Source organism: Rutilus rutilus, assembly GCF_951802725.1.
Source record: "Rutilus rutilus genome assembly, chromosome: 18".
In the NCBI taxonomy this organism is placed as follows: domain Eukaryota; kingdom Metazoa; phylum Chordata; class Actinopteri; order Cypriniformes; family Leuciscidae; genus Rutilus; species Rutilus rutilus.
In genome coordinates this window covers 30,693,040-30,713,923 of record NC_140231.1, presented here as the reverse complement: position 1 = coordinate 30,713,923, position 20,884 = coordinate 30,693,040, and the positions used below count along the sequence as shown (strand labels likewise).

General features: G+C 40.4%; 2 protein-coding genes across 2 annotated transcripts; both read right to left on the bottom strand.

The window, feature by feature from the left end:
• Positions 1-2,743: 2,743 nt before the first annotated feature.
• Positions 2,744-3,836, bottom strand: LOC311276743 (neurogenic locus notch homolog protein 1-like). The gene is made up of 3 exons (XM_084386614.1): positions 3,658-3,836; positions 3,442-3,539; positions 2,744-3,150 (listed from the first exon to the last, which is right to left on the bottom strand). Exons 1-3 carry the CDS (start codon positions 3,710-3,712, stop codon positions 2,887-2,889), a joined length of 417 nt encoding a protein of 138 aa, XP_084242740.1. The 5' UTR covers positions 3,713-3,836; the 3' UTR covers positions 2,744-2,886.
• Positions 3,837-4,680: 844 nt separating this feature from the next.
• LOC311276741 (cholesterol 24-hydroxylase-like) lies at positions 4,681-19,330 on the bottom strand. Its single transcript, XM_084386612.1, has 15 exons — positions 19,121-19,330; positions 18,917-18,994; positions 18,326-18,407; positions 18,152-18,225; positions 16,903-16,989; positions 16,685-16,823; positions 16,473-16,586; positions 16,225-16,381; positions 15,280-15,351; positions 15,128-15,200; positions 14,953-15,037; positions 13,021-13,131; positions 5,761-5,849; positions 5,593-5,659; positions 4,681-5,508 (listed from the first exon to the last, which is right to left on the bottom strand). The coding sequence occupies exons 1-15, from the start codon at positions 19,252-19,254 to the stop codon at positions 5,368-5,370; spliced, it is 1,503 nt and encodes a 500-aa protein (XP_084242738.1). The 5' UTR covers positions 19,255-19,330; the 3' UTR covers positions 4,681-5,367.
• Between the last annotated feature and the right edge of the window lie 1,554 nt (positions 19,331-20,884).

Genomic DNA, 20,884 nt, shown 5'->3' with positions numbered 1-20,884 from the left:
TAATGCTGAATTTGGATTTTCATGCATTAACAGCCACTATATCTGCTTGAATCATGCAGCGTTGTAACGTGTAAAGTTAGCCTACATGTTGTTTACCATATATAATTCGGTAACTAAATTTTGTAGACAAACTTTAAGTTGTCTTGAAAAAGCCTAACCAGAAAGTTTAAAGTAGTTTTAAAAGCTTGAAGTTTGACGTAGCCTACAAAAAAAAAAAAAAAAAAAAATTTGAAATATGTAAACAATAAAGTACAATATCTACAATACTATGGCTGTGTGCAGTATCTAAAGTACGAACATCTTTCTTTCTTTCTTTCTGTCTGTCTGTCTGTCTTTCTTTCTTTCTGTTTTATTACTTTAAACAAATAGCATATTAAGCCAATTAAGCAAAAACCTGTCAACAAAGGTCTGCAAAAAAAAAAAAAAAAAACTGGTATAACGCTTGGCATTCTGTCTTTTGAAATGATGGCTAACTTACGCCCCTGGGTGCATTTCCACAAATTAAAATGTATTCCCTGCAATATATTGATTTTGAGACGTCAACCCATTAATAGTATATCTATAAATTACAGAAACGTCTGTCTGTTTGTATGTCTGTGTGTATGTGTGTTTGTCTGTTATTCGCAAATCTCTCGAACCGTTAGTCCGATTGATTTCAAACTCGACAGGTGTCTCGCTATGGGCACGAGTAAGTGCAGTGCCAAGTTTGACGTTGTTTGGATGAGAAATGCAAAATATATCGTTAAATATATCATTTTTAGAAGGTTGTGCTTTAAAAATAAACATTCTGACATAAACACTCAGTCAGCTACACTGTTTACTTCTGAATATTATAGTATGGTTCCAGAACGTGATAAATCCATTTTGATTAATTTGAGTAAAAATGTGTTTTCTTTACCAAGAAAGTGGCAAGATGAAAACCACTATTTCTGTTTCAAACTTTCACATAGCATCTTTAGGTTATAATAACATAAAAAATTAAAATCCAGATTTAGATTTTCAAAGATTTATTATAAAAACGGATTATTTTTTCCCAAAAATGCAATAAATTCATGACACTTTTTTTTTTTCAAAATGCAGTTAATCCATTGAATCAATATAAAAGCTATTTTTTATCATATTGAAACTGTTAGAATCAGCCATCGCTAAGAAATATCTCCTGAACTTTTTTGACGGCGATCAGCTCACAAAAACTGATTTTGCACGGGCACTTTGCACTGCTCCCTGAATCGACGTGCTTATTCATTTGTGGATGTTAACTGAATCTGTAAGTCAGCTATGCTGTTTTACTTCTGAATATTATATTTCATTCAGGTGCGCTTAACGTTATCGCTGCTGTGTAATAGTAGCCTATGCTATTCACCAAACATATCCTATTCAATGCGTTCACAGTCTCTTTCACGGGCATCATTTGTAGCCTATTCACAAACTGTTTGCTCAAGCATAGCGTTTTCTCGGAGTTCACTGTGTGCTTTCTACCATGCACAAATAAAAATGTCACTGAACTTTTGCTGTGTAATTGTAACAATGAGCACTCAAACACACCAAACCAACAATTACTAAATACACACTCAAACACGGATTTTGCATATCTCTCGAACCGTTAGTCCGATGGATTTCAAACTCGACAGGTGTCTTGCTACGGGCATGAGTAAGTGCAGTGCCAAGTTTGACGTTGTTTGGATGAGAAATGCAAAAGATATCGTTAAAAATATCAGTAAAAGAAGCACTTAGAAGGTTGTGTTTTAAAAATAAACACTCTGACATTAGAGGGTTGTATCGGTCAAAGAAGCCCCAAGAAGGTTGTGGTTTAAAAATAAACATTCTGACATAAACACTCAGTCAGCTACACTGTTTACTTCTGAATATTATAGTTTGGTTCCAGAACGTGATAAATCCATTTTGATTAATTTGAGTAAAAATGTGTTTTCTGAAACTTTTCTAAGAAAGTGGCAAGATGAAAACCACTATTTTCTGTTTCAAACTTTCACATAGCATCTTTAGGTTATAATAACATAAAAAATTCAAATCTTTTTTTTCCCAAAAATGCAATAATTTCCCCCCAAAAATGCAATAAATTCATGACACTTTTTTTCAAAATGCAATTAATCCATTGAATCAATATAAAAGCTATTTTTTATCATATTGAAACTGTTGAAATCAGCCATCGCTAAGAAATATCTCCTGAACTTTTTTGACGGTGATCAGCTCACAAAAACTGATTTTGCATGGACACTTTGCACTGCTCCCTGAATCGACGAGCTTATTCGTTTGTGGATGTTAACTGAATCTGTAAGTCAGCTATGCTGTTTTACTTCTGAATATTATATTTCATTCTGGTGCGCTTAACGTTATCGCTGCTGTGTAATAGTAGCCTAAACATTCTGATATAAGCATCTGGTATATGGTTCATTTGCATACTGGTTGGTGGGCTTGAGATGCCCTCTGACCAATCAGACAAGTTGGAATGTGGAGACGAGCTTGACCATTGGTCAGGAGACCCAGGAGAGGGCGTGAGGAACGGGTGGTCAGGAACCTGCGGCTGGTGACTGGGCGTGTTGTCCATGGGGTTGGAATAACTATGTTGAGAAGGCGGAGTCAGAAACTGCGTTCTAGAAATGGGAGGAGCCATGCGCTGGCTCTCCTGTGGTAGGATGGTCTGGATGGGGGCATGTCCTGAGCCAGACTGAAGATCCAGCCCACTCCGGTCACCTAGGAAGTGATGAGAGAGGATGTGGCCAGAGGAGGCATTGTTTTGATGCTGCATGGGCGCCATATTCTGGTGGGCGTGGTTGGGAATCATGTGCGACGCTGCGCCGAGGTGGCTAGTTTGCATCGTTGGATAGTCCATATGTGACATAGTGGAGGCAGGGAGCATTGTGGGTATCAGCTGTGTGAAGCCTGCTGTTGTTGCTGTTGCACCCTTTGCAGCCAATCGCACGCCCCTGTTTGAGCTCCATTGTTAGCCACTGGCAGATGGGATAAGCGTGGAGGGGCGGAGTCAAACGGCTTGCCTAAACTCTGAAGAGCTCCGCCCATGTGAGAATCAGCCAATCCTTGGAGTTGATTCAAAGTGATGGGTGGGGACTGTTGAAAGGGTGACGTCATCATAGGTGGGGAGGAGACGTCCGACAGGTAACCGTGGGGCGACTCCAGCGAATCGACAGGCAAAAAAAAATAAAAAGAAATTACACCTAAATATAATTTTTTTTTTTTTAAAGCAAAAAACGAATAAAATGCACATAAACATATTTAAAAATAATTCCAAAAATAATTCTAATTCCAAATATTAATAACTATAATGGTATACAAATATATACATGTAATTAAATGATAAATATAAATAACACTGCTGCAAAAACACACACAAGTCACTTCTAATCTGGAATAAACATTTTAATTTTGACTTCTATAATAAACTCATCGACTTCAAAAACCCACCTTGTTATTCTGTAGGTCTTTATTCGCTCCATTCTTCAAAAGAACGACAGCAGCGTCCACGTTATTAACCGCAGCCGCCCAGTGAAGAGCCGACTTACCTACAGAAGAAACAAACAAAAAAGGGAGTTATTGGGGACCTCCATGCATCTTCAAAATATTTTTTTTTTTTTTAAAGAGAGATTTAGTTGAGATTATTATGTTTGTTTGTGATCATACCGGAATCATCAACAGCATTCGGATCAGCATGGCAGTTAATGAGCTCTTCCACCATTCCCTCGACAGCCAATCGGGTGGCCAGGATCGTTAGCCTATTTTTACAAAAACTGCTTCTACGGGGCCATAACGTAAGATACAAGGTAAAGGAGCCTTTTATACATTGTCGTGTTTTTTTAGAAATAAACAATGGACAAAAAGTCTTTAAACGCCTCAGATGTAAAGTTTTTCGCTGTCAAAGTGAATGGGAATCAATGGAATGCTAACAGCAGGTGATGGCTTGTTAGCGAATGGCGGCCCCCGGGGGTGGTACGCTTTTTGAGCGCTGGATTACCCCCCTGGTTTTTTCCTCCTGACTGCCACAGCTGGCTCCATAGCTCAGTGGTTAGAGCACTCGCAAGTTCGATCCTCGCTGGGGCCTGGAAAGGCGATGCTTTTTCTTACAACACATTCATAATACATGATTGTCGTACTTTAAGAACAAGTGTTACAGTTTCACATAATACAAATAAGAAATACTGTTCTTCAAAAGAAAAAGGACCCCACGTAAATCAGCTTTTATATTTTCTATTCACTGTGTTTAATCTGTTTGGCAAAGTGGTAGGAAAATATATTATGTAAAGAGACCTTTTTAAAATCTGATAAATTAAATGTTTTAAGATTTTGCTGATAATATAATGTTTAATGAAAAAAGTATTAAATGAGCAAAACAAGCATTTTCACCAGTGGTTTCATTAGTTCCTATTGTGTTTATGAAATGTTCATATTTATATAATCAGTGCTGGGTTGATTATTTACAAATTGTAGTCTGTTACAAATTACATGACAAAAATGTATTACATCTAAAAAAATATATAGCATTACACATTTTAGGTAATGTAATCAAACTACTTTTTGAAACTTTTAGATTACTTTTGACCCAACTCATTTATCACATTGATTTGAATTTATCATATTTCAATTGAATTGAATATGATAAACTTTTAGATTACTTTTGACCCAACTCATTTATCACATTGATTTGAATATGATAATCTTGTTTTATTCATATTGATATAAAAATACAAACAGAAAGTTTGTTATTAACAAAATGAAGTGCATTAAACATTACATTACATCAGGGTTTCCCAAAATTAGGTTTCTGAAGGAAAAATTAAAGCATTCAAAATAAAACACTAAAAAGACTGAAATTCCACATTTACCTGCAAGTCATGTGACCATAATTAAATTTGATCAGAGAACCGAGAACATGCAAATCTGCTGTTAATCTAATATAAAAATATATATTTCATTAAAATTTAAAAGATAAAAATAATTATCAAGAATCAATAAATTGTGAATAAATAATTACTGCCATTGTGTTACTAATATGTAATCATGAATCATAAAATCAATAGAAAAGTAACTAGTCTGATTATGAGTATTTTAAAAAGTAAAATAATCCAATTACAAGTAGCCTACTTCATTTTGGAATCTGATTACATAATCCAGATTGCATGTAATCAGTTGCTACCCAGCACTATATATAATCCACATAATGTATTACGAGATGATATAAAACCAAATCAATTAAAAGTGCAAATAAAGTATCATAGATGAATAGCCTGTTACAACTTTTGTGCTTAGGTTAATGTTTGAATGATACAAAACCATGTTTGCCAAGTAGACACAAGTACACAAGAGTTGACACAAAACAAGTGCCATAAACATGTCCTATGAGCATGGTTTAATGTTGCAGATCACTCCACTAATGGGCCGTAGAGTTCCAGTGTCTTTAATGCTGAAAGACTGTCCAGGAACCAGACTGAACTCAAATCTCTGAAGCAGTTTGGCAAGCACAACTTTAGCCTCCATCTGAATGTAGAAATACGCTAAGTTGTTATGATCACAGCAAATTTGGCACTTGGAAAACAAATTGCGCAAATGTGTGTTTGTTACCTGTGAGAAGACCTGCCCTAGACAGGTTCGTGGACCAAGTGCAAATGGGTAGTAGCAGTAATAAGGCCTTTCAGACAAGAACACAATTTGATATCAGCAGATTTCATGCTATAATGTTTATAACATCCTCATAAAACTCATTTACAGCTTGTCCTCATAATGACTTACTTGGGGGCATTCACATCAAATCTCTCAGGATCAAACATCAACGGATCTTTGAAAAACTTTTCCAGTCTTTGAGAGACATAAGAACTGAACTGTATGGAAAAAGGTCAAAATGGTTAAAAATAGTCATGTATTCAAATACAATTAAACAAGTAAAATTGATGATGCCATTGTTCGAATTTATTGGAATTATTAAAATAGAATTAAGTCATTATTTACTCACCCTGGTGTTGTTCTAATGCAGTATGCTGTTCTTTCTTTTTCAGACCACAAAAGGAGAAATTTAAGAAAAAAAGTCCTGCTCTGCATCATCCACATAATGGCAGTGAAAAGCGACCAGCATCAAGTTTTTTAAAAAAAGACGCGAAAATATTACAGAATGATCCCATGCGACGTGTCGTATATCCCACGTGTTCTGAAGGGTTTATGATAGGGTTTGGTAAAAATCCAACCAAAATTTAATGTATTATTTAAAGAAAATTCTGACCTCTGTGCATGACTGCATGTTCATGAGACTCTATTAACACCACAGTTCACTCTGACTCGCCCAGAAAAAGCACACAAGTTGTGAGAAATCAAGATGGATAAAAATGCAGTATGAAATACAACGCCTAGAAATCTCAATAAAAGTATCAGTGCACTTTCTACACTGAGTGATGACAGTCAGAAGGACAGTTGACAGATGTGAACGTGATAACTTCTTGTTGCGACGAACATAACGGAAATATTCACCACAGAGAAGAAGGTACATGGATTGTATTTCATTTCGCATTTTTCCTATAGTCTTGATTTCTCACAACTTGGGCCCTATCTTGCACCCAGCGCAATTGACTTTGTACAACGACGCATGTATCATTCCTATTTTGCACCCGACGCACAGCGGACTTTTCCCTCGACAGACGCACACCGGTAAATTAGGGAATGAACTTGCGCTCCCGGAGGCGGTTCAGCGAAAAGAGGAGGCGTGTTCCAGCGCAAACATTCCCTGGTGCTATTTTGCAGTTCCAGAAAACAATTCCGCCACAGACCTAAAGTCAGTGGCGCGTTTTCAGTGGCGCATTCAGATGCTATTTTAAGGGCGCATGCTTGGCCATAATATAGCGTGTGCACAACGCGCATACACTTTGCTTCTCTCATCTACACATAGACGCAGCAGTTGCAATTTTTGCAAACCATACATAATTCACGAGTTCACACTTACATATAATTTGAAGGGGTAAAGTTTAATGCGTATTTGGTGTGCTGTCCGGAGGGAGGGCTCCGAGCTCGGAGTTCGGCCCGAACCCAGAGTACTCCCCCCGTATGTAAGTGTTTAGGACTAGAAGCGTGGAGAAGGGGTGGTGGAGGGATGCTGCAAAAACTGTCAATGAAATGAGGTGAGACTGCTGAGTATATATACACCTCTTACCATTGAGTGCTCTCCACCTGTGTTAATTATCTGAACGTGCTCCTCCCGAACCTTGTTAATAAAACATCATTTACAAGGAAAAATATTCCACATGAGGGAAATCATTGTGGGTGTCCATGAAGATGTGAAAAAATAAGCATAAATCTAGCTTACACATTTACCAAAATTATTATATGCCTCGTTTAACCTAAGCTTATTTGGGTGGGTTTCTCCCATCCCCACACAATGTCACTTCTCTGTCTTTTACGGCCCTGACGAGAACGTCGGTCTCCTCGGCTATTAACCGCTCCTGGCGTGCGCCTGGCAAATCCGCCGTTATAATAGCAATCCGCCATGGAACAAGCGCGCCTGCTCTTAAAGGGAATGTGAGATGATGCTCTGATTGGTTTATTTCATGTTACGCCCAAACCACACCGATGAGTAATGTAGCTACTTCAGACCAACCCATTTTAGATGTGCGTCGGGCACAAGAGTTATTTTATCCCGCCAGTATAATAGCAACAGCGCCCGAGATCCGCCCACAAAGTTACTTGCGTTTCGCGTTTGATACTTGCGTTTCAGGTCATTAAAATAGGGACCCTTGTGTGCTGTTTCTGGGCAAGTTGGGGTAAACGCGCACATAGTGCAGCCATGCACAGAAGACCAATGACAGGATTTTTGGAGAATAATACATACAATTTCGATTTTTTTTTGCCAAACCCTATTGTATACTGTATGCCCAGAACACTTGGAATTTACGACACATGCCGCATGGGATCATTCTGTGATACTTCTGCATCTTTTAAAAGAACCTTGATGCTAGTCGCTATTCAATGCCATTATATGGATGAACGTGAGTGGGACTTTTTTACAAATTCTCCTTTTGTGGTCCGAAAGAGAAAGAAGGGCATATGGCATTAGAACAACAAATGTGTGAGTAAATGAGGGTGAACTAACCCTTTTAAGACCCCTTGTGGTCAAAATCAAACATTTAATGTTTTTTATATGTCTATGTGGTGTTTTTAATATGATTTAAGACAAACAATGTGTAAATTCATAAGTCAGCACTATTGCTGAGTATTTTCTCCTTAAAACTTCAGTGAACCAAAGACAGTCTCAAAAGCACGGTTTGAAATCGCTGGTGTTTCTGAAATCACAAACTACCTTGTAACCAATCAGATCAACGTGTGATCGTCAACAAGTGGATCTCTGAGCTGGTGTGAGTGAGTGGAGGTGGGGCTAATTTGCATATTCAAAGAACCACCTATTCACAGAATCCCCTCCTTGAACTGCCACCTTACCGTGGTGGAGCGTTTTGAGTACCCGAATGATCCTAGGAGCTATGTCAGGGTGGCCGCGGGTCCTTAAAAAGTCTTAAAATGTCTTAAATAAAGTTTTCCTAATTAAAGGCCTTAAAAAGTATTAAAATGTCTTAAATTCAGATTCGATAGGTCTTAAATATTTCTGGTCACGTTACCGCTAAAATTTCTCCAGTCTGACGCACCTAATGTCCGTCAAATAACCAAGCATTGAATCGCGAGAATGATTCAGATTTTATTACATAAACAGCTATTGATAATGATAATGTAGGCTTTTTCTGGTAACGCTGTTTCGTTATTTCAAATGTAGGCGCGTTGCGCGTGGCAAGCGCGCTCATAATGTAAGAGACGCCGGCGCGACCACAACATTGCCCAACATCAAATTGCAAACGTAATGCAAGCGGAACGAAACTGCTCGTTATTGTGTGGTTGAAGGACCGTTTATCAGTTTGGACCAGTGCAGCGCGAGCCGATCGTGATCATGCGACACTGTTACTACACAGCGCTAATAAGAGATGCGGTAAAGAAAGCATTTTAATTCGCCACAGAACTGACAGAAGTAATATCATCGCTGCGAGATCTAGTGAGACGCATTCATATTTCTCCGTTATTAACGGATCAAACAGCGCTGACGTGGAAACCTGGAAGAAACATTGTGCCACCATGGATGAACTATCAGTGTCCACAGATCAGCAACATTTACCATGGATTTACTGTAGAAACTGTATCCATGGACGTTTGGCAGGAATAGTAGGCTATAATGCCTTCAAGTAACACGCCGGTTTTATTTTGACATTATGAATACAATTGCTGCCCTCAAATGTTAATCGGAACTAAAATAAATCGTTTATAACTACTACAATATGACATTTCATTTTTTCCAAGGAGCTGTTTTGTTTTATATGCTCCTAAGAAGAGTCAGTTATAGCTCTAGAATTGCTCAAAGTAAAATTTTTTTTTTTTTTTATACTTTATGATGTTAGTTTTAATATAAAAAAGAATAACAAATTTAAATCAAGGAAATTTCTCTGGCATTTATTTCTTTATGCTGTATCAAAAACGTACCGAACCGAACCGTGACAAGTGTATCGTATCGAACTGAACCGTGAATTTTGTGAACCGTTACACCCCTAATATACGCATGTAATATAATGTGTATATCCATCACAGGTTTGGTCTTAAATTTCATTCAAAGTGGCATTAAAAAGGTCTTAAAAAGTCTTAAATTTAACTTGTTCATATCTGTAGACACCCTGTATGTTGTCTGTGGCTATATTCCCCTGGTAGGGTCAGGTTCTAGGTGACAGGTCAGACTAAGAACGGTTTATAAACCCTTTATGATAGTATTAAAAACGAGGACTGTGCCCGGCATGGTGCAGCCTCCCCCATGGGGCCCGGCCGGGCTCAGCCCGAAGGAGCGACATGGGGCCACCCTCCCGTGGGTTCACCACCTGCAGGAGGGACCTTAAGGGGGCGGTGCAAAGTGGATCAGGCGGCAGTCGAAGGCGGGGGCCTCGACAACCCAATCCCTGGACACGGAAACTAGCTCTAGGGACGTGGAACGTCACCTCGCTGGAGGGGAAGGAGCCTGAGATTGTGCGTGAGGTTGAGAGGTACTGACTAGAGATAGTCAGGATCACCTCCACGCACGGCTTGGGCTCTGGAACCAGAGAGGATGGACTCTTTACCACTCTGGAGTTGCCCGTGGTGAGAGGCGGCGGGCTGGTGTGGGTTTGCTTATAGCCCCCCAGCTCAATCGCCATGTGTTGGAGTTCACCCCGGTGAACGAGAGGGTCGCTTCCCTGCGCCTTCGGGTCGGGGATAGGTCTCTCACTGTCGTGTGCGCCTACGGGCCGAACGGCAGTGCAGAGTACCCGGCCCTCTTGGAGTGTCTGGGAGGGGTGCTGGAAAGTGCTCCGACTGGGGACTCCGTCTGGGGGACTTCAACGCCCACGTGGGCAGCGACAGTGATACCTGGAGGGGTGTGATTGGGAGGAACAGCCACCCTGATCTGAACCCGAGCAGTGTTCTGTTATTGGACTTCTGTGCTAGTTACAGCTTGTCCATAACAAACACCATGTTCAAGCATAAGGGTGTTCATCAGTGCACATGGCACCAGGACACCCTAGGCCGGAGGTCGATGATCGACTTTGTGGTCGTTTCATCCGACCTCTGGCCGTATGTCTTGGACACTCGGGTGAAGAGAGGGGCGGAGCTGTCAACTGATCACTACCTGGTGGTGAGTTGGATCCGATGGTGGGGGAGGAAGCTGGACAGACTCGGCAGAACCAAATGTACTGTGAGGGTCTGTTGGGAACGTTTGGCCGAGTCCCCTGTCAGAGAGATCTTCAACTTCCACCTCTGGCGAAGCTTCGATCGGATCCCGAGGGAGTCTGGAGATATTGAGTCCGAGTGGACCATGTTCTCCACCTCCATTGTCGACATGGCCGCTCGGAGCTGTGGCCGTAAGGTCTCCGGTGCATGTCGAGGCGGCAATCCCCGAACCCGGTGGTGGACACCGGAAGTAAGGGATGTCGTCAAGCTAAAGAAGGAGTCCTATCAGTCCTGGCTGGCTTGTGGGACACCTGAGGCAGCTGACGGGTACCGGAAGGCCAAGCAGACTGCACACCGGGTGGTTGTGGAGGCAAAAAATCGGGCCTGGGATGAGTTCGGTGAGGCCATGGATAAGGACTACCGGTTGGCCTCGAAGAGATTCTGGCAAAACGTCCGGCGCCTCAGGAGTGGGAAGCAGTGCCCTACCAACACTGTTTACAGTGGAGGTGGGCAGCTGTTGACCTCAACTAGGGATGTTGTCGGACAGTGGAAGGAATACTTCGAGGATCTCCTCAATCCCACCGACACGTCTTCCATTGAGGAAGCAGAGGCTGAGGTGGACACGTCCATCACCCAAGCTGAAGTCACCAAGGTAGTCAAGAAGCTCCTCGGTGGCAAGGCACCGGGGGTGGATGAGATCCGCCCTGAGTACCTCAAGTCTCTGGATGTTGTGGGGCTGTCTTGGCTGACACGCCTCTGCAACATCGCGTGGCGGTCGGGGACAGTACCTTTGGGCTGGCAGACCGGGGTTGTGGTCCCTCTTTTTAAGAAGGGGGGCCGGAGGGTGTGTTCCAACTACAGGGGGATCACACTTCTCAGCCTCCCCGGGAAAGTCTATATCAGGGTACTGGAGAGGAGAATATGGCCGACAGTAGAACCTCGGATTCAGGAGGAGCAGTGTGGTTTTCGTCACGGTCGTGGAACACTGGACCAGCTCTATACCCTCTACAGGGTGCTGGAGGGTTCATGGGAGTTTGCCCAACCAATCCACATGTGCTTTGTGGATTTAGAGGAGGCATTCGACTGTGTCCTTTGCGGCATCCTGTGGAGGGTGCTCTGGGAGTATGGAGTCCGGGGCCCTTTGCTAAGGGCTGTCCGGTCCCTGCACGACCGGAGCAGGAGCTTGGTTCGCATTGCCGGCAGCAAGCCAGAATTGTTCCTGGTGCATGTTGGACTCCGGCAGGGCTGCCCTTTGTCACCGGTTCTGTTCATAATTTTTATGGACAGAACTTCTAGGCGCAGCCAGGGGTCGGAGGGTGTCAGGTTTGAGGACCACGCGATTTCGTCTCTGCTTTTTGCGGATGATGTTGTCGTGTTGGCCTCATCAAACCAGGACCTTCAACATGCACTGGGATGGTTTGAAGCCGAGTGTGAAGCAGCTGGGATAAGAATCAGCACCTCCAAATCCGAGGCCATGGTTCTCAGTCGGAAAAGGGTGGCTTGCCCACTTCAGGTTGGTGGAGAGCTCCTGCCTCAAGTGGAGGAGTTCAAGTGTGGGAAGGATGGAACGGGAGATTGACAGACGGATCGGTGCAGCTTCTGCAGTAATGCAGTCGATGTACCGGTCTGTCGTGGTGAAGAAAGAGCTGAGCTGCAAGGCGACGCTCTCGATTTACTGGTCAATCTACGTTCCTACTCTCACCTATGGTCATGAACTGTGGGTCTTGACCGAAAGGACAAGATCCCAGATACAGGCGGCCGAAATGAGCTTTCTCCGCAGGGTGGCTGGGCGATCCCTTAGAGATAGGGTGAGGAGCTCGGAAGAGCTCTGGCCTGGGAACGCCTCGGTGTCCCCCCGGAAGAGCTGGAGGAAGTGTCTGGGGAGAGGGAAGTCTGGGCATCTCTGCTTAGACTGCTGCCCCCATGACCCGGCCCCGGATAAGCAGAAGAAGATGATGATGATAGAACCACGTATACTAAATGAGTCAAGGGTGTAGAGTTACATTCAAGCTATTATAAGGCATGAAGACATTTTTTCAAGGAAAAAACATTTACATTTGTAATTTTGGTGATCAAAGATGAGTTTTAAGGGATACAATTATTGACTACAGGGGGACTTTAACTAAAATATAATATTTCCAAACAATGTTGAAGATTTCTTTCTATCTCCATTCAAGTAGACAGGAGCTGTACTTGTGTAGCTAGAAATAGCTTCCCCAGCCAGGTACCACACTGGCCACAGAGTGAACAGACCACCATTACTGGGAATCTGGCAATACTCACAGCAATAGAGCTGCCGCCTGGGACTTTCAGCCCATTTATAACCATGTCCTCATGCAACCAGCGATTGGTTCCTGGAGCAGTGGGGTACAGTCGCAGTGTTTCCTTCAAGACCTAATACATTGAGTCAACAATACAAAGACCATTCAGAGAAATGGATACAGAACCATTTGTGTTTGTAACATAAAATACCATCTCTGAAGACCAGGGGTGTCCAATCCTGTTCTTGGAGATCTACCTACCAGCAGAGTTCATTATCCAACCGTGATCCAGCACACCTGTCTGTAATTAACAAAGTGCTCCTGAAGATCTCAATTAGCTGGTTCTGTTGTGTTGGATCAGGGTTAGAGCTTTGCAGGAACTTTGCAGGAAGACAGATCTCCAGGAACGATCCGGGTTACTTGACTGTAACCCTGTTCCCTGAAAAACGCATTGGGAACGTCTTTAATCGTGACCAGCAGTGAATATTGTGTGAAACACGTCAATAGAATTGACCCGGAGGAAATATAGCTTCGGTCGATGACGTCATTGGCGCGCACCCGCGACACGGGGCTATAAATAGATGTGCCACATATTTTGTCTGAAGAGCAGTCCCGGGACATCTTCAGCACGGCAATGCAGCGCAGCATCTCATTCCACTTTTTCAGGGAACAGGGTTACAGTCAAGGATCGTTCCCTTTCAAAAGCTACAATCGATGCTGCGCTGCTTAGTGCATTGGGAACGAGAATACCCATGCCACCGTGCTTGAAGGTGTCTAGACACCTTACGGTTGTGTAGGTAAACCCTGAGAGTGGTGGGGCATGTGCCTGTTGATAATTATTTCTGCAGGAAGTCGAGAATTGAAGCAATCTGGCAGTTGACCAGATCTGCATTATGTACAACACACCACCTTTCAAATACACCCCATTTGCTGGCATAACTCTTTCTAGTGGAGGAAGCACTTAGAATGGTCTCAATAACGTCAGGCAAAACCCAGTGTCTCTCAATTGGTACCCATCAAGGGCCAAACATGAAGGTTCACAGGTCCTCGCGCCCTCCACCTGAGACAGAAGGTCCCTCCTCTCCGGAATCTAAACGCATACAGGCGCATTTTGGGCCAGACCAAGGGGGGGTGGGTGACTCAGAGAGAAGTAGAGGGGACATTGTGCTGTCTGATGGGAGGCGAAGAGATCCACCTCCGCTTCGTAAAATCTGGTCCAAATCTGTTTCACTACTTCTGGGTGGAGTTTCCGCGCGCTTTGGGATCACGAGAGGGGACGTCTGGATCTGGTGATGCAGCAAGCGATAGGGAAGGATCCGTCTCTTGCTCATCATTCAGATCCATGCGGGAGCCCCACGATGGTAATGTGGGTGTGGTTTGGAAATAATTTAGGCGAGCATGCAGCATCTTAACAGTAAATAGTTCACAATGCTCGCACTCGCCATTCTCCAAAACCAAAGCCGCATACTCCTCCCCCAAACAAACAAAACAGTAATTGTGTGTATCCAAGTCTGATATAGGATGAGAACATGGAGGGACACAACGCTTACTCTTTTGTTGACTAATTTTTTACTTGTATAAACTCTTTTATAGACGTTCAGAGAAAATTAGAATTTCTGCACACTGCCAGTTGGAAACTAACTCCTCACAAAGATCTGTAGTCAGATATAAAGAGAGAGAGAGAGTTTGACACACACATGCACAGAATGGCCTCTGAAGACAAAAGACCTGATGATGCACCTGTGGCTCATCTATTTATAGCCTCGTGTCACGGGTGCGTGCCGATGACGTCATCGACCGAGGCTATATTACCTCCTGGTCAATTCTATTGATGTGTTACACACAATATTCACAGCTGGTCACGATTAAAGACGTTCCCAATACGCTAAGCAGCGCAGCATCGATTGTAGCTTTTGAAAGGGAACAGGATTGGGCATCCCAGCTGTAGACCAACCTGAGACAAGTAAGTGAATTTTCCAAGGTCTTCATATGAAATGTCTCTCTTTGTCCCAAGAACTTCATCCACTTCTGCTTTAGCCCTGGGAATGAAAAGAAATTCAAACTAAAGCATTGTAATAAAAGTCAATGTGGAACAGGTCCATATTTCCAAGAACTGTTTTATTGTTTACCGTTTATATATCTCAGGATGTCTCCCTAATTCCATGATTGCAAACGAGAGCTGATTTGCTGTTGTCTCTTGCCCTGCAAAAGAATCAAGCACTGTTCATATTGGCAGGGGTTTTTAAACAAAGAGCAAAAATCAAACAAAGCTGTAACTCACCAGCAATGAAGAAAGTCATGAAATTGTCCAACATCAGCTCATCATCTTTAGCGTTAGTAACATTTTCCTCCTCTACAGCAAAAATGGAAAGTGTTAAATAGTTAAGTAACTCTACCAGTGTTGTGTTGAATATGTTATTATTAGGGCTATTAACTGATTCAAATTTGGAATGAAATGAATTACATGATATGCTGATTAACCACTTTAATTCCCTGATATACTTCAGGCAAAATCGAAGAACAAACAGGTGTGTATACTGCTGTATATTCATTTTAATTTATTTGACTTTTTAATTTGTATGTGCAGAATTTTTGTATGTGCAGTATTTTATTTTATTTTTAGTTTGATAGTAGAATGTTTGAAAGTTTAGTATGCTAATTGTCATTTATCTGTATATTTTGTTGAAACAAAAAACCCACACTGAAAATGGCCCACACTCCGGCCCGTGTTGATCTATGTAAACATTTTAGATGGACATGGACATCTTTAGTCGTTAAGTTGCATCTTGCACCATGAAAGCTACGTTTTTAAGACAACGTGTCAAGTTAAAGTACATGCAGTTAAACTTTTTTTTTCTTTTTAAATGTGTCCTTTCTGTGATCTTTGGCTAACTTGTATTTGAACTTGAACTGCTCCAATGGTAAATTATTTACCAATTTTTACAGATTTATTAGGTTTAAAATTGACAAATACAGTTTAACTTTTTTAAATGTGTCTGGTTCCTGTATTCTGTTCCTTTTGGTTGCATTTTTCACTTTTTGTCGTTGTATTTGAACTTTTTTTTTATTGTTCAAATGTTAAATTACTTATCAAATTTTCACACTTGTTAAGTTTAACCGTGGTATGGTAATTAAATAATTAATTACAATTAATAAATATGCAGCCCATTTAAAAGTTACCTGTACAACAAATGGTAGAAGGAAAATACACTTGAGACCCACATACCTGCCGTTCTGAGGATTTGTGTGAGAATGTCTTGGGGTACATCTTCTCCATTTTCTACTGCTGTCTTCCTGTTTTGTATCCATTTTTGTCCTGTTGTACGCAGGAGTTCAGTTGCATCTTTAATTTGCTGTATAATCTTCCAATTCTTGGGAAAAAGCTGAGGTCCCACATTTAAAAAATAAAAACAGATTATATTACATTAACCATACAACTTTATTGTGACATAAGAAATTTGGTTAGATTCTTACTCTAAAAAATGGGTCTCTGAAATTCAACACCATGCCTTTTAAACACAGCTCTACTGCATTCTGGAAGGGGCTGTCAGTTTGCCTCAAGAAATTCAAATCAACACCGAAAGCCACCTGTGGATGAAAACATGACTACTAAGTATTGATCAACAGCTGATTTGACTTTCCTTGTATTAGGCTTTCCCTCGGATTAGGAGAAAGGGAAGTGAAACCTTGCAAATGACATCGAGTGTGACACAGTTGACCAGGTCGTGCATGACGGCAGGTGTTTTTGTCTCAGCCATTTCCTCCAGCTTTTCCATTAGGCGCTCCGACATCTCGTTAAAAGTGCCCATCGAGCCTCGTAAGTATCTGACGAATGAGACCGCATCAGCTGAGGTGCATCTGTATCACATTTCAGTATACAAGAGATTGTCTGTATTTGACTCACAAGCTGCTAAAGGCAGGATCCATGATGCGACGCTGCCTGTACCAGGTGTCATGGTCCGTAGCCGTAACTAGCCCGTTCCCCAGGAACCTGAGAAGATTGAGTCATGTGACTTATTCAACTGTAAAGTCACCACTGGCAAAGCAAATCCCCAAATATTCAAATTCGAATATGAATTAAGCCGCAGTCACACTAGACTTTGAGAATGCAAAATGTATTCAATACATATTTTTTAAAACATACATTCAACATATAACAAATAATAATAAATACAAAATGTAAAAATAGTCTACTCCACCTCCCCTCAAAACTGCAAACCTGCAACTTTAAAATTGTGAGTTCTTTGAATACCTTTGGAATAAGCCAAAGGTATTACTGAGCATATACTTTTTCCTCAAATATAATACACTTATGGTATATTACTTGTATGTTTCGAAGACACTCGTAATGAATTTGTAACTGTAACACATATAAAGCACACTTTAATATCACTAATCATGCATGTAATTAGTCCCTACACAGGCATATACTTAAAGTATACTAAGAATACTTGTTCCAATTTAGCACACAAAAGTACACTAAAAAGTTATGCTTTACTACAATTTAATTACAACTAAAATATACTTAATACAAAATGAGTTGTTCCGAAATAGCACATTCAAGTTAATTAATCATTAACACACTTGAAATATACTGAATTAGTCTGGCTGCACGTATACTTCGCTTTTTTTTTTTTTAACCAGGGAAAGCATACACAGTGTTAGCCAAAAGTGATGTTCGGCCGAGTCAAATTCTTCACCCTTTGTTCAAAAATTACTACAAATTGTTACAGATTTTGTAAACATACTGCGGAGTGGTGCAATGAAACATGCCAAATTGTGCAGCCATAATATTGTCCAAGCTGTCATACAAAGAAATGATGAACACATGCAATAACAAGAAAACCAACAATATATGAATAACTGAATATAGCATTTTGTTCTTCCCTCATATTTAAATCCCCTCATATTTAGATGGTTTTATCAAACTTGTATTGTCATTAAAAACAAACATCCCCTCCGGACATCACTTTTTGCCACTACTGTAGATGATATTAAAGCTATCGGACTAAAGATTTTGATTTCATGGGGCCTCTACCATAAAAACTTCTGGATGATAGTAGTAATGTGCCTTCAATGCTATCAATGTAGAGATATTGACACTAGACTTCACCTAGCAATGCTATGACATATCCAGAAAAGATTAAACATACCTTTTTCCAAACAAGTTAAAGAGTTGTTTGTAGACAAAAGGATCTTTGAGATACTTAGGTGACATCAGGATTGTCTATAACAGGGCAGAGGTTTTTTTTATTATTAGATTTTGTGGCTTCCGATACAATTTTTTCTTTTCTTTTTAATAAAGAAATAAAATATATAATATTTACCTTTGTAGCCTCAGGACAATAAACCACGATCATGACATAATGAAAACTGTACATCTTGTAGACAGGGCCATATTTCTCTGCCCTTAAAAACAAGAACATGCTCACATTGGCGAGAACGCTTTACCAAATTTCCCCTAGAGGATTAATAAACACTATATCCATATATCTATTTATTTAGCTGAAGTGAGGAAATTACTGCTATTCAGTGAAACAACTGTGTTTTTATTATAGTTTAGTAAATGTATATGATGAAGTGGAAAGCATAAAAGTGTAGGCTATTATTTTCCAGCAGTTTCTCAGAAGCTTACATGCTAGAAGATGGCTTAATATTTATCTATATTTCAATAACGTTCAGAAGTGTTCTTCTGAAAAATATATATTAAATTACATTAAATCATTTGACTTTTTAGAGTACAAATATTAAACAAATCACACACACACACACACAGAGAGAGAGAGAGAGATATGCAATGTCACTACCTATATTACGTAACAATTGACACGTTCTGTATGCAAGGTCAAAACAACAAGATATTACTCTGGCAAAAAATTTGCAACTAATCTGTGTTTATACAAGAGTTTTGTTCTTACCACTGAAGAAAAAGGTCGTGCACAAGACCTTTCGATTTCATTGCTCTTCTGAAAGATGGTATATGCCCCAGCAGAAAACTGTCAGAACATCAGTTTTCATGTTAATTTATCTCAGCTTTGATCATATACTGACAAATACTGACTTACTGCAGTACCGTTATATAGTTGTATCAAACACATTAACACATTCATAAAGTTTCTTACTTATCTCTTGGAGGTCCAGGTATATGATCATATTTCTGATGAACATGTCTTACATACAGACAATATGCAATAAATACACTGAAAACAGCAGCGAGCAGGTAAAACATCATAAAGGAGGCCCATTCTGAGATCATGATGGTTCAGTACGCTGCCTTACCTACAAAAGATTTAATTTCCGGATCTCTGGAACTTGTTCTGAACGGTTGTGGACCAGATAGAGGGCAGTACTTATGGCAAGCCGTTTTAACATTTAATCTTTAAAACCTACTAGTCTCTATTTTCATGCTACTAGTACTTATTTTTTAGACACTAGTATCTATTCCATTAAGTAGCCTACTAGTGCTTATTCATTAGCTACTAGTGCTTATTCTTTAGGTACTAGTGCCTATTTGTTAAAACGTTAATGTTAAACGGCTTGCCATACTGTACTTGCCTTCTTCCCATAGTTTCTGACCCCTTTTCAGTTGGTAAACATGGTGACGTTATTTTGTGGGCGGAGCTTAGGTGGTGGCAGAACGATCCTCTGGCCGCTTCGCTAACGTTAGTTTGCAAGTTTTGTTAGCTTGTTTTTTTAACAATGACTGAAGAAAATCCGATTTTATCTTAATGTGCAAGGTCACTCACTGTCCAGGACCGCGATTGTTATTTGCAAAAGTTAATTTTAACGGACATCCCAGATTGGCTGACCCAGCATACACGCTCATTAAATGGATGGACGACCTATAACTGTACTAAATGGTCACAAGACTTGTGTGGTAGCCTACGATGCTTAAGGCCAGACAGAAGACGACAATGTAAAGAGTGACATTACGGTGCAATTTTAATGATGTAATTATTTTCTAGAAATAAAAATTCCAGATACAGCATATTCATTTTTTAACTTTGTATTTGATTACACTTTCTTACCAGGTTCTTCAAAAAGTCTAGTCACAATCAATCAAAACAATGTATACAATCATAGATGATTCACAAATAATCACAATAATTTAAAAAACATTATGCGATAAAATTTCAAATTGGAGCCTGTACTCCGTCGATTCTTGCACCCAACAACACAACAAGATGACATTTAATAACAACAATAATAATTTAAGCTCCTTATTATGTAGCCGAATCTGTGCTGGTTTATATAAAGTAGAACATCTGCATTTCTTTCTTTCTTTCTTTCTTTCTTTCTTTCTTTCTTTCTTTCTTTCTTTCTTTCTTTCTTTCTTTCTTTCTTTCTTTCTTTCTTTCTTTCTTTCTGTTTTATTGCTTTAAACATAAATAGCATATTAAGCCAATTAAGCAAAAACCTGTCAACAAAGGTCTGCCAAAAAAAAAAAAAAAACCTGGTATAAAGCTTGGCATTCTGTCCCCCTCACTTTTGAAATGATGGCTACACCCCTGGGTGAGACGCCAGCTCATCAGCTAATACAGAAGCCAAAGTCTGATCATGTGTTTAGTGCCAATTGCATTTCCGCAAATTAAAATGTATCCCCTGCAATATATTGATTTTGAGACGTCAACCCATTAATTAATAGTATCTATCTATCTATCTATCTATCTATCTATCTATCTATCTATCTATCTATCTATCTATCTATCTATAAATTACAGAAACGTCTGTCTGCTTCAAAGAAGCCCCAATGGTTGTGGTTTAAAAAGAAACATTCTGACATAAACACTCAGTCAGCTACACTGTTTACTTCTGAATATTATAGTATGGTTCCAGAACGTGATAAATCCATTTTGATTAATTTGAGTAAAAATGTGTTTTCTTTA